This window comes from Theobroma umbraticum, unplaced genomic scaffold (genome assembly GCF_002168275.2).
Source record: "Theobroma umbraticum cultivar Fairchild unplaced genomic scaffold, ASM216827v3 scaffold_25.0, whole genome shotgun sequence".
Classification (NCBI taxonomy): domain Eukaryota; kingdom Viridiplantae; phylum Streptophyta; class Magnoliopsida; order Malvales; family Malvaceae; genus Theobroma; species Theobroma umbraticum.
The window spans coordinates 882,994-897,405 of record NW_018397282.1 but is presented as its reverse complement, the minus strand read 5'-3'; the positions used below and the strand labels follow the sequence as shown (position 1 = coordinate 897,405).

The 14,412-nt window shown below is 34.8% G+C and overlaps 1 protein-coding gene across 1 annotated transcript; it reads right to left on the bottom strand.

Annotated features, from left to right (window-relative positions):
- Nucleotides 1-689: 689 nt before the first annotated feature.
- On the bottom strand, nucleotides 690-4,268 carry NAC020 (NAC domain containing protein 20). The gene is made up of 4 exons (XM_021443846.2): nucleotides 3,798-4,268; nucleotides 3,374-3,657; nucleotides 2,284-2,619; nucleotides 690-1,173 (listed from the first exon to the last, which is right to left on the bottom strand). Exons 1-4 carry the CDS (start codon nucleotides 3,952-3,954, stop codon nucleotides 949-951), a joined length of 1,002 nt encoding a protein of 333 aa, XP_021299521.1. The 5' UTR covers nucleotides 3,955-4,268; the 3' UTR covers nucleotides 690-948.
- Between the last annotated feature and the right edge of the window lie 10,144 nt (nucleotides 4,269-14,412).

Below are 14,412 nucleotides of genomic sequence, written 5' to 3'. Positions count from 1 at the left end.
ATATTATTTTATTAATAAAATATTATTTTATTCTAAATTTTTCAAATTATCTCGTTGGGATCCAAAATGTCTCACTTTGTCTCGATTCACTTCAGAATTGCCTTTTTGTCTCGTTAATTCATCCTTGGTAAACTATTATTATTTACTTATCATTTGTTCACATACAAAATATTTTATTCTAAAATATATCCCTTTCGCCTATTATCGCTCTTTCATACTTAAATTTACGTCCATCAACCCTCGGTCTCATTGATGAGATTATATTGGCTTTTATACAAGGGTACAAGGTGTTACAAATAAATGTTGTAAGATTCGAACCCACTTGTATAGCCTATATGTATTTGAATAGTCATAGAGGAGAAACAATAGGACAAAAGAAAAGAGGAGTGACATACAATGAGAGAGTGAGAGAGGGAGAGAGGGAGAGAGAGAGGATGAGGATAATACGGAGAGTTTTGATTATCCCACAACTAGCGCGGACAATGTACAAATGGGATTAAAGAGACAACTTACATATATGGTTTTCATATTAATTTTACTCTGGCCCATGGAGGTTCTGTTTTTTTTTTTTTCAGTATTAATATTTTAGCTTTTCCTTTGGTGTGGATATTTTCATCAAGTGCCTTCGAAAACATGAAACAAGGAAAGAAATGGCATACATAAATACATACACAATTAATTGAAAAGAAATAAACTGATTTATCCATTTCCCTTTCAAAATTGACCCATAGCATTTTAACCACAATATGAAAAATGGTAAAAAAAGGAAAAGCAAGAATATGTAGCCTTATATCTTGCGCTAGGCAAAATAATCCTCTAATTTTGGTTATTTGCCCCAACACGACCTTCTACCTTTGTGTTAAAAATGAAAAAAGAAATTTAATATTACAATAAAAGTAAAAGAGAGAAATAAATGTAATGTTGTTAAAGTGATGTTTGTTAGTGTGTTCAATCTTGCATTGAGAGGGGCATGGAATTGTCCTGAGAGGAACAAAGAGAGAAAATCTCTTCTAAGGCGCCATTCATGCAGTCCCTATACTTGTCATAAATCGTGTATTCATCAATTATCTCTGGCTTTGTCTCGGATATATCTATCTGTGGAAAGTCTTCTAACTCTAATGGCGGATACGGAACTTGATAGTGAAGATTTTTGAAGCCCGGCATCTGCATTTCCTGCATTGGCAAAGAGACCAAAGCCTGCTCAACGAGCTGCTTATATTATATGCTCGAAACAAATTGCAAAGGTTAACAACACAGATATGAATGGAAACTGCAAACATGAGTATTTTGTTCAAAGGGGGAGTATTGATTACCTTTATCAATGAAAACACAACTCTAATTGAAAAGGCTAAATTTGAGATTTTGGTTTCCTAAGAAAATAGAGATAGATGTTGCCACTATGACCTTGGCCTAGTAGTAAGGAAGATAGATGCTTAGGCACGCACGGGATAATTACTTTATCTCGTTATAATGTAGCTTTGCTAATGAAATTGGATAGAAAGGAGTAAATGTTGGCTGATTTTTCCATTCCCCATTGAGTTTTTCCGAAAAGATAACTGGAAATGAGTTTGAAGTGTCCAAAGCAGATGGTGATAAGAAAAAACAAAAGCAAAGTGGTTTTTGAATGGAAAAATTGTGCAGACTCTGACCCAAGATGAGAAGAAAGAGAAAGGAGTCATCGGGGTTAGTGACATTGGAGATGTTAGAGAAACCAATGGGTATGTGGAAAATGTTAGGGTCAGTCAAAAGAAGTTATAGAAGAAAGCCTTGCATTTGAGTCAGTCCAAGAGATTTTTGGGGGGTGAGCTTCAGGAAAAGAGAGTGAGTTTCGATTGCTTCCAACTTTTGTTACTTTAAGATGGAAAGCCAACTCAAAGTGGTTGTTTGGTGGGCCAACTCGAACCCACACTGATCAGCTGATTGTACTTTCATGTGTTTGTGTGACAGCAGCCCAAGTGTTGGATGGGGAATTAGATTGGTGTGATTTTGAAGCCTTTGGTGATAAAGCAGGCAATAAAGCAGAATATTGCTGTAAATGCAGTGTTGGCAAAGGAGATAATCATGCCATGAACATAAAAGATGTCTAAAGCAGATTATTATTATAAGAATCAAGGGATGGCCCATGGCAATGACCTAATGCCTAATGCCTAATGCATGCTTATTTACATGTATGATTTCCTAATCTTACGACATCTTCAGAGAATTTTTGAAACAAATCACATTAATCCTGCATCCTCAGACAAACCTCACAATAAGTAATTAATTTGATGACTTAGGTTGTACCTGGAATAGGTTGGACGAGAAATCCGCGGCAAGTGAGCACATATTAGCTGAACTGTTTGCTTCATCCGAGGTGAATGGAGCTTGGTGATAGTCATCTGCCATGCCAGTTTCATTGGGAGTTCCTTGAGTGACATCTGATGAGGAAGTATTGAAATTCTCATCTTCAGCTTCTCTCCCTCTTGAAATTTCAGTTCCACTTGCATCATCGCCAAACAATTGTTCATCTGACACCCAACCCACTTCCTTCTCTGCATTAACATTGCTCTCTACAGCTTCCTTCGTTTTATTAGGAATTTGTATGGTTTTCTTGAAGATGCGACACAAAGCGTAAGAGTCCTGTTTTGCAAAAATTATATAGTACACATGAAACTCTATCAATTAACACCCACCATTTCTTCAATTTCACTTGTGTAGGAAAAGTGTACATATCATGCATTCGAAATCTTTAAAAGAACATTACAAAGAGTTTAAAAAAGAAGATTAGAACCAAAAGAGAGATAGATCATTAGCCATTAGCTAGTACACCTATAAATGTATAAAGTGGGCAAGATTAGACCCAAAGAGTCTTTCACACAATCGTTTTGATATGCCACTCTTTCCAAAAGAAAATGAAAACGGAAGGAATATTGTAAAGGGGCATATGTGACTGATGAGTATGCACACCACACAGATCTTTACTGTTCACCATATGTCAACTCCTCTAAATGAAATTATTGATTTAGGAGTGTTTTGAGAGAACAATTACCAGTAACTTAATTATCTAATAAGCATTAATCGTATCATATATTCCATTAAGCATCCAAGAAATTTCAGGAATTTTGGTCGTGGCTTTTAGGGTCTCCATTGTGTAGGTGGTAGTTAAGCATTACAACTTTAACTTGGCCTTGACCATAACCTTACAGAGCTAAGTTTATTAATTTAGTATTTTGTTATTCCAAAACAAGGACGTCCAAATTAACAAACGTTGACAAGTTCACCGCTGTGGATCTCGCTTGATTTTGGTGAGCATAATATAGATGGAAAACCTAGTTAATATCACGATTGCTGTGCATACACAAGAGGAACTAATTAATTTAACTATGATGTTTACCTTTAAACTTGAGGCAGGAGCAGTGGCAGGAGATGATTCGACCAAGCGATACTCATGCATTACCCAGTTAGTTCTGATGCCGTGGGGAGCCCTACCTCTGTAATAAACCAATGTCTTCTTCATGCCAACTGCCCTCTTCTGAGAGTATACTGCCCTATCCTTGCCGGTGGCTTTCCAGTATCCGGCACGTGTTGCCCTGTTAGTTCTTGATCCATTCGGGTACTTCTTGTCCCTTGGGCTGTAGAAGTACCACTCCATGTCTTTGCTTGGTAAGAATGACTTATCTGTTTGTTGATAACATGGATTTGCGTTTTTGACAGTGCAATGTCAGTTAGTGCCGCTACCTCTAATTAAGAGTTACAACAAGATGATCATATTATTTCATATTGACAGACAAACAAACTAAATGGAAATTCAACTTTACCTGGCAAATCCCAAGGCTCACACTTGTACAGATCAACCTCAGGGATAATTTCGAGCTCAATCGTGCGACCGCCGATTTTCCTATCCAGATAGTAAGCAACAAGTTCTTCATCAGTAGGATGAAACCTGAATCCAGGCGGGAGACTCATAGGAGCCATGGCAGTGTTTAGAGAGAGAGAGAGAGAGAGATAGAGAAAGAGAAGAGACAGCCAAAGAAACTGGGCAGATTTAGAATGTGATGCAACAGAACATGCTAACTAGGCTTGTACGATATTGAACTATATAGGCCACTATTAGAATCAATAGCAAAACAATTGGCCCTTAGATATCCTCATATATTACACTGTTGTCATTTGCCTGTGGGCAGCTTGTATATGGAAACTTTTGTCCATAATTTAATACCCTTTTCCGCAAATATATCGCCTAAATCTTGCGAAACAATAATAATTAAATGAAGATCTGAGACATGTAGACATTGTAATTATGGTGATGATTGGGGGATCAAAACAAGGAGAATATGATATTGATATAACTACTTTGGCTTTTGCAGATTCTATGTGTAACGATTTGTGTGAAAACCCATAGGGGGGATAAGAAGCTTCCCTGCTTTTGTCTGCTCAGAAACTAACAAAAATCAGAGTTCATCTCAAAAAGTAGAGTGGGCCACTAAGCCGTCCATACTCTAGAACACGCAATACTAGGCCTCTCCCTCTTTGTTTAATCATCGAAATTGCCTTTTGTCCAAAAAAAAAAATAAAGGTTTAATGCATTGTCTGCTCTGCTGCAATCAGATTTTGTTAATATATATATATATATGTAGTGTATTGTACAATTAATATATGTAGAGACAATGACCATAAAATAAAATAATGGGAATATCATTCTATTGTGTATGATACAATTCCATCTTTCTACTCTTGGCATATGATTGATCATTCTCGAATGAAGAAGCTACCTAGCCTACTGAATGAAAAGGATTGCAGTATAATCAAAGAATCTCTCGCATGTATATGTAGTATGTCAATATATATACATACATATATATATATATATAATCATATGTCATTTATACTATTCTTATAGTTTAAAGCAGTTGACAACTCACATTATATGCTTGATGAGGGCCTTATTATTAAATTTGGATTATAAACATGTGCAGCTATTTGATTGCTTCCTAATATTTAAGTAGACAAAAAAAAGTCGAAAACACTGCTAACTTTAGACTTCTTTGTTTGTTGAGAGGTATAGGGACCGTTGTATTGGGATTTGGTAGGCCTGTATATATTGTCTAGGCAGTGGCCTATATATTAGAACAGCTCATCATTTTTTGCTTTAACCTTTAAGGCATTCATGGAGGCACCAAAACAAAACAAATGTTCAGTTTAGTCAGCATGCAAACATAAACAGAAATGCATAAGTTCATCCCATCGTATCAATTCAGTTCTTTTTCTTTTTTAAAGATCTGTCAAGGAACCCAAATGCTCAGAGCAATAAACTCATAATAAAAGAATTTAAAAATTAATAAAGATGTCAGTACGTTGTACCCTGGCTAACAACACAGACCCATGCTTGAACGCTACCAAAGAACAATTAGGTCGATGGGTTGATAGGGTTTGGGTGAATATTTTATATTTGCAAGTTATCAGGTTAGATTGTTTATTTTTTAAGTTAATCAACGATCCTCACATACAATGTGAAGGTGATTAATTTCCTTTTTTCCCTAAGAACCTTATTACTATATTGCTTGCAGGAAGATTATTCAAAGAAGCTGGAATTGTTATGTTTGTCATTGTTGAGTTTTCCAGAAAATTGCTCAGTGAGATGAATAGAAGAATCTTCAAGGAGAAGGAGAGAAGCTTTTTTGAAGAAACTGGAAAATGACCCACACATTTCATTATTTTCCAGCATTATTTATTTTCTACAATAAAACCAACTAAGGCACATAGATCCAGCCTCGAGAAACAAAATCCTAAAACTTTGGAGCATTGAAATCGAAGCATCGTTTTCAGTGGTGAGCAACGGCTAACAAAATGAACAACTTAGGAAAAACAAAATGACAATAAACAAGTTGATTAGACTCATAACAATAACAGCCAAGTAAAAACGACACAACAGACAACCGTTTTGCAACAAAGGAAATAAAGCAACAAGTAAAACGACAGTACAAGATACGTATTATAGCAAGTAATTAGTAAAGATGACACGGTAGCGTTTTAGAGTATTAAAGAAGCTTCTACAATTTTCAAAAAAAAAAACCCATTCTTTCCCTTCAAAAGCACCTACTCCACTAATTCAACCACATCAAGCACATTGGTTCACCAGATTATGAGCATTCTTCAATACACTCCCATGATCAAAAATCTGGTGATCTTAGTTGAGATCTTAGAATTTCAAAGCTTTCTGTACCCAAATCCTTTGTAAATATATTTGCCAATTGTAAGTCAATTTGACAATACCTCAGTTCGATCACTTACTCCTTCACCGCATCCCTCAATGCATGATACTTCACTCGAATATGCTTTGAGTGACCATGACAAACAAAGGTTTTTAGCTATAGAGATATTAGATTGATTGTCCATATGAAGTATAGTACCTTTCTTCTGAATAAACCCAAGATCCAATAATATCTTCCTTAACCATTGAACATGATTAGCAGTTGCAACTGTAGCAATATACTCATCTTCCGCTCAAGACTATGCAACAATCTCTTATTTCTTTGAATTTAAAGTAAACATTGCACTTCCCACTAAAAATCAAAAACCACCAGTGCTGTTGGAGTCATCAACAGCCCCTGCCCAATCACTATCACTAAAACCTTGTAGCTCATTACCATCCTTTCCTCTGTACATGAGACCATACTCCACTGTCCCTTTTATATGCCTTAGAATCCTTTTTACAGCTTTGAAATGCAGCAAAGAAAGTGCTTGCATAAACCTTGACAGTAAACTTGTAGCATACATGATGTTAGGTTTAGTGGCTGACAAGTACAATAGTGATCCAATCATACTTCTGTAAATAAATCCATCTGCATCTATTGAACCGTCACTTTTACTCAATCTATTGCGAACAGTAAGAAGATTGTTAACTAGTTTCCAAGCATCCATGTTAAACTTTTTTAACAAATCTTTTACATACTTTGACTAATGCAAAGAGATCTGATCTACTTCTTATTGAATTTCCATCCCAAGAAAATAAGTCATCAAGCCTAAGGTAGTCATCTCAAATGTAAACATCATTTGTAACTTAAAATTTTCCAAGTATTCAACATTTGGCCTTATAATCAACAAATCATTAACAAACAAGGCAGCTATCAACATGATTGAATTGTTTGAACTTTTCACATAAAGAATAGGCTTAATTAGGCTTCTATTAAAACCTTGACTTCTAAAATAGTCATCAAACCTTTCATGCCAAGCTCTAAGAGCTTGTTTAAGTCCACATAAAGCTTTACTATGCTTACAGACTTTGTTTTCAACACCCTATACCTCATACCCTTCAAGTTGTGCAATATAAATGTTTTCTTTTAAAATACCATTGAGAAAAGCTGATTCCACATCCAAATGGAAAATTTCCAACCCACTTTTGCAAATAAAGCAGCTAATAACCTTATAGTATCACGTCTAGCCACAGAAGACAAAGTTTCAAAAAAATAAATACCATAAGTTCAAACATACCCTTTAACTACTAACCTAGCCTTGTACTTATTAATTGTGCCATTTGGATTTAGCGTGGTTATGTATATCCACTTGACCTCAATCACTTGTTGATTGTTTGGTTTGTCAACTAGCACCCAGGTTCCATTTTTCAAAATCATACTTATTTCTACATCCATTACTGCTTTCCAATATTTAGTGACTTGTGCTTTCACAAAACTAGTAAAATCTACAATTGCCAAGCTACGTCTATGGTATATATCTTACAATGATCTTGTGCCTTTAACTACCAACCTTTCATCCTCCAAGTCAATAAACTTAGTTTCATCTTGCAGCTACTCATCAATACCAAAAAACTCACTTTCTGACTTATCCAGATTACCACTCTTCTTGTTCCAAATTTATCCCTTATCAAACTTTGAAAGGTCACTATAACCAATATGTATAGCTAATATAGCTTTTGGATCAAATTTGGATCTCTTTTGATCAAGAACTTTAGCATAACACATTGAACCAAAAGTTCTTAAGTGAGAAACCTTTGGTTTGTGTTCAAAACACATCTCATAGGGTGTTTTATCTATCAAGGTCCTTGTATAAGACAAATTTCATATATAGTTAGTTGTGTTAATAGGTTATGCCCAAAACACCCTTAGTATATTCTTTTGAAACAATAGACACTTTGCCATTTCCACAAAAATTTGCTCTTCTTTAAAACCCCACTCTGATGAGGGTTATACGTTATTGTGAGCTATCCTTGACTCCCAATTGAGGTAACAAATTTTCAAATTCTATAGCAATGTATTATGTGCAATTATCAATCTTTAAGTTTTTGATTCTCTGCTGAAAGTGAGTTTCAACCAATGCTTTGAACCTCATGACCTTGATTAACACTTCTAACTTTTGTTACATGAAATATACCCAGCTAAATTTAGTAAAATCATCAATGAACACAATATAAAACTTATTGTGATTTAGTGAAGGTGTCTTCGTAGGTTCACAAAAATTAGTATGTACAAACTCCAATGTCTGTTTTGCATACCAGTTTCTCAACTTTGGAAAAAGCTTTCTACTTTTGTTCTGAAGCTGACACACTTTCTTAATTCTATTAATCTCTAGTAAACCTTCAACCAAATCTTTAATAGCCATCTTACTTAACGTTCTATAGCTAACATGACCTAGTCTTTTGTGCCATAATTCAAAAACATCATCTTTACTAGCAAAAGCTCTATGCTTAATTTTCATTAGATTCAAAGGATAACATTTGTTCTCTATTTCAATAGTTAAAATTTCACTCCCATTAGGATAAAAAAAATAGTGCATACCTCACCCTTGAATAACGAAGTATAATTCAGCTTAGCTAGCTGGCCTATGCTAAGTAGGTTTTGATTACCTTCAAGTACCAAGAAGACATCTGTTATGTATTTAATACTAGAAGGTGTTTCAACAACCAAAGTTCCTTTACCACTAATTTTCAAGTAAATTCCATTCCTAATTTTAGTTCAAGCTTTGAAGCTTCTATCAAGTTCTGTTGGTCATTGCCAATAAGATGGTTAGAACACCCACTATTTAGCAACCACACATTCTTTTCATCTACACCACTCTCCATTTTAGCCATGAACAACATTTCCTCAACTTCATCTGTTTGCTTAGCCATAACAGCTTTGTTTTCAACATTATTTTTCTTTGCTTTGTAGACCTTTTCCAGACGACCAAGTTGCTTACAAGCTTTGCATTTCACATTAAGTCTATACCAATAATACTTAGGAGTGTGATTCCTCTTCTTACGATGAGGGCAAGGAGCATATTTAACTTTCTTCTTTCCTTGCACACCATCGCTAACCTTTCCTTTCTTAACCACAAATCTTTCAGGTAAACTAACCATAATTTTGTTTACAACCCTTTTATCATATACTTCTTTCCAAAAAGTCTTACTTGATTTACTAATTTCATCTCCTTATCTGAACAATCTTGAATATGCTCTTTCTCTTTCATGTTTAGTAACTCAAATTCCCTAGATAGATTCAACACTTGCATTTGCCTAGTTCGATCATTTCCCTAATAGTCCTCTTTTCAATGTATCCCACACTAACTTAAGTTCATCAAAATTCATTGTCCTAGCAAATATAGTTTCCGACACAACAAAATGAAGGCAAGAGAGTGCCTTATATCATTTGGCTACTTTTTCACTGTGATATTTAATTTGTGCTAAAATGGGATTGGCATGCCTTTGCACAAGAGGTTCACCACCTACTTTAACTACATCCCACAAATTAAAGGCTTTTATATAAGCCTTCATTTTAATTACTCAGAAAGGATAGTTTGTACCTAAGAAAATAGGATGTGTTGAAGCTTGCAATTGCAATTTGAGCTATTAATTTCCACAATTAAGAGAAAAATCAAGGGTAACAAATGAGTCACAAGTCCCTCAAGAAAAAGCACGCTAATACCATGTTGAGATTTTAAAAAATTGCTCAGTGAGATGAATGAAAGAATGTTTAGAGAGAAGAAGAAAAGAACAGAGTAGAAAATATTTTGTCAAGAAATTGGAAAATCACCCACACATTTCATTATTTTCCAGCATTATATATTTTCTACAAGAAAACCTACTAAGGCGCGTAGATCTAGCCTTGAGAAACAAAATCCTAAAATGTTAAAGCACTGAAATCAAAGCATCGTTTTTAGTGTTGAGCAATAATCAACTAAATAAACAACTCAATAAGAACAAAACGATTGTGAACAAGTCATTTAGAAACATAACAATAACAACCAAGTAAAAACGACACAGCAAACAACCGTTTTATCACATAGGAAATAAAGTAACAAGTAAAATGACATTACAAGATATGTATTATAGCAAGTAATTAGTGAAGTTGACATGGTAGCTTTTTGGAGTATTAAAGAACCTTCTTAAATCTTCATAAAACCTATTCCTTCCCTCCAAAAAATCTGCTCCACTGATTCTACCACTTCAATGCACTGGTTCACCAGATTATGAGCATTCTTCAATTGTCATGTTCATCATGAAGCTCATTTTTGTGTGGAATTGGATGGCTTTTCATTTTGAGTATCTTTTCTAGACTTACCTAATGTTATTTGTTACTCCACCCACCTTTGTTTTTGTCTTTTCTATGTCGATTTTATTTCTTAAATTTTTTACTTAACTACCTCTCTTTCAATTTATCTCGTTAGTTGTTTGGCTTTTTTTTTCTTTAATGTTACTTGAACATTTCAAATCCAAGGCTTGACTTCATGTGCAAATCCAATAAATATCTAATGCAACATTTATCATCTTTTATCATTTCACAATTGCAATATAAATGTTTAAACTAAAAAAAATTCTAGAAAATTAAATATGATGCCCTGGTAGAGATCATTTAAAGGATTAGATTTATAATTTCAACTTGAAAGTTTTTGATTTGATTTTTCAGTTTAGAGGAGTAGGATTTACGAAATCAAAGGGTTAGTTTCAATCATGCAGTCCAAAATCACTTGTACCATGAAAGCAAAAGAAGTAATGTGATATTAGAATGTCTTCAATTATTTAATTTGATTAAAAGCATAATGCTTGAAACACCCCTCTAACTATTAAAAAAAATTCAAACAAGTCATTATTCTTCTATTGCATTTGTAAGCTTCTATTTTCATATATTTGACAACAGTCTATTTCCACATTGTGGTTATTCTATTTATAAAAGAATAGAGAATATGAAAAAGACTAAAATAGCCTTAAACCTACAATAGTGCTGAACCTACTTAAGCTATAATAATATATATCATTCTTTAACACTCCCCTTCAAGCTTGAGCATAAATATTGATCATGCCCAACTTGGTACAAATATAATTAATTTTAGCCCTAGAAGAATTCTTAGTAAACAATTCTACTAATTGCTTTCCCATGTCCACATGGGAAGTAAAAATCAATTTCTGTTGAATCTTCTCACATATAAATGACAATCAACCTCAATATATTTTGTCGTTTCATGAAACACCAGATTAGAATAAATATGCATAGTTGCTTGATTATCACACCACAATCTCATAGGAGACGAATATGTAAAACCAATTTCCTTCAACAAATTACGAATCCACATAAGCTCACAAGTAGTTTATGCCATAATGCGATACTCAAACTTTGCACTAAACCTTGCTACCACATCTTACTTCTTACTCTTCCATGATTTTAAATTTCCTACCACAAACACATAATATATTGTAGTAGATTTCCTATCATTTGGTGACCTAACTCAATCGACATCAATAAAACATCAACTCAAGCATGTCCATGATATCCACATACAACCTTTTTGTCAGGTGCCTCTTTTAAATACTTTAGGATATGAACAAAAGCATTTCAATGAATAGTAATAGGCGTTGACATGAATTGACTTACTACAGTCACTAGAAAATAAATATCAAGATGAGTCACTATCAAATAATTCAATTTACCAACTAATTATCTATATTTCTGAAGATCTATAAATGCCTTCCGCTCTCTTACTATAAACTTCACATTTAGGCCCGTAGAAGTCTCACAAGGGTTTGCTTCAAGCAATCCAACATCTTTGAGTAAATCTAGGACATACTTCTTTTAGGAGAGAAATATACCTTTTTGGAGTGAGTTACTTCAATCCTTAAAAAGTATTTCAAGGAAACCAATTCTCGTATGAAATTTTGCTTAAAGAAAAACTTTAAAATTATGAATACATTATTAATTACTGCTTGTAATTACCTCCCAAACCAAGCTTTAGGATATTGTTTCAACCCATATTATGATTTTCTCAACCTGTATATATGCTTTACCAAACTCTCCCTAAGCAACAAACCTAGGTGGTTGCACCATATACACCTTTTCTTGTAAGTCATTGTGAAGAAATGAATTCTTCACATCCAATTGGTACAAACACTAATGATAAGTAACAATTAAAGAAAGAAATACATGAATAGAAGTTAATTTAGCTTCAGGAGAAAATGTGTCTGTATAATCCACACCATGTATTTGACCATAACCTTAGCTACTAATCTAGTTTTCAATCTAGCAATAGTACCATCAAGATTCAAATTTATTGTATGTACCCATTTGCATCTAACAGCCTGTCTAATTGGTGGAAAAGAAACTAAATCCCAAATAACATTACCCTTAAAAGTCAGCATTTCTTCTTCCACAGCAATTCACCAACAGTCATGAGATAATGCCTCTGTAAAAGTCTTTAGAACTGAAACAAAATTAAAAGAAGTAACAAAAGAATGGGAAGAACGAGAAAGATGGTTATAGCACACAAAAGAATAGATGGAATGGGTGCATTGATGTTTACTTTTTTGAATAATAATAAAAAGATCAAGATTAGAATTTAATGATGTAAAATTCAATACAAGGGTATATGAGCTCATGTTTCGTGAGTTAATAGGATAAAGTTGAGTAAAAGAGGTCAAAAGGACAGCTTGACCCGCATCCAATGCCTATCAAACAATGGGAAAATGTTAGCATGGATTCCATCATGGGATTGCCTCGAGTTGATGGGTTCAGAAGCATTATGGTAGTAGTGGATAGATTCTATAAGTATGACACACTAATAATTGCCACCTAAGAGTGTCTAACTAAAAAGGTAGTCAAGCTGTTCATGAAGCATTTGGTGAACTATTAAGGGGTCCTAAGGACCATCATCAATGATAAGGATAGTTGGTTCACAAGTAGATTCTAGATTGAGATGTTCAAGTTATTAGGGTTTGAGTTTTATTTTTGAGCAACATCCATCTACTATCCAATAGGTAGATTGAGAGGATGAATGCAATGCTTGAGCTTTACCTTGTAGTACTTCATGTATAGCACCTGCACAAACTAATCTTGATGGCTTGATGTTGTATAATTTTCTCACAACTTTTAACATAATGAATCTACGGGTCAAAGCACTTTTGAGATAATGATTGGGTAATAGCCCCACATGCCAAGTGGGATAGTTGTTGGGTATACTAGTCCAATCACTACTACATACAAACGCACTCGACCATGGGATGAGCAACAAGACTTGGCTCTAGCATGCCTCCATAAAACTACTAAGAGGGCTAAGAAATAAACTAATGACTCACAAAAATAGGCTCATTTTGATATGGGGAACATGGTAATGGTGAAGCTCCGCTTGGTGTTGAGGCACAAAAAGCTACACATGGGCTTGATTCACTAGTATAAGGGGCCTTACAAGGTGGTGAAGAGGATAGGATGGTTGGCCTATAAGTTGGAGATGTTGCCTAAACCCAAGGTACATCCAATCTTCCATATGACTATGCTTAAGCCTTACTAGAGAGACAATGAAGACCCCAATCAAAGAGTGAATAACAAGGCATCAATAAGGGTTTTGAGCTGCATTCAAAAGGGAAATAGAAAAAGTGCTGACGACTAGGTACTTAAACAAACATATCAATTGCCCATGCCACCAGTACCTTATGAAATTGGAAGGATTGCAAGAGAGTGAAACTAGTTAGGAGTATGTAAGGACGTTGCAAACTTAGGTGTAAGAGAGTCTTTCGGCTCATGGTTCAAGATTCTAGAAGATTATTGACATGCCCATTAGGTGAGCAAGTGCGAAGGCAAGACCTTGGGTAGCCCCTATTCCATCAAACCTATGCAATGAAGAGATAACCCCCTTTAGTGCCGAGGAACACAGATAGCCTACTCGGTGCACGTGACAACATGCAACATACAAATGAGTTAGGCTACACATAGCAAGACAGATTGGGTGCACCATTGAGCCAACTTGTAGCCTTATGCGCAACATTATTAGGTAGGTTGGCAACACTATACCTAATAGTCCATTAGAGGGGCAGAATTGCTAAAACACTATTTGGGAGCTTCCTGTTACTTCTTGAACCAAACTAGTTGTTAAACACACCTTTTTACCCATTAAAGAGAAGAAGTCACCCTTAGACTCCTAAATAGCTTGTAAATATAGGGATAGCTACTTGGGGGG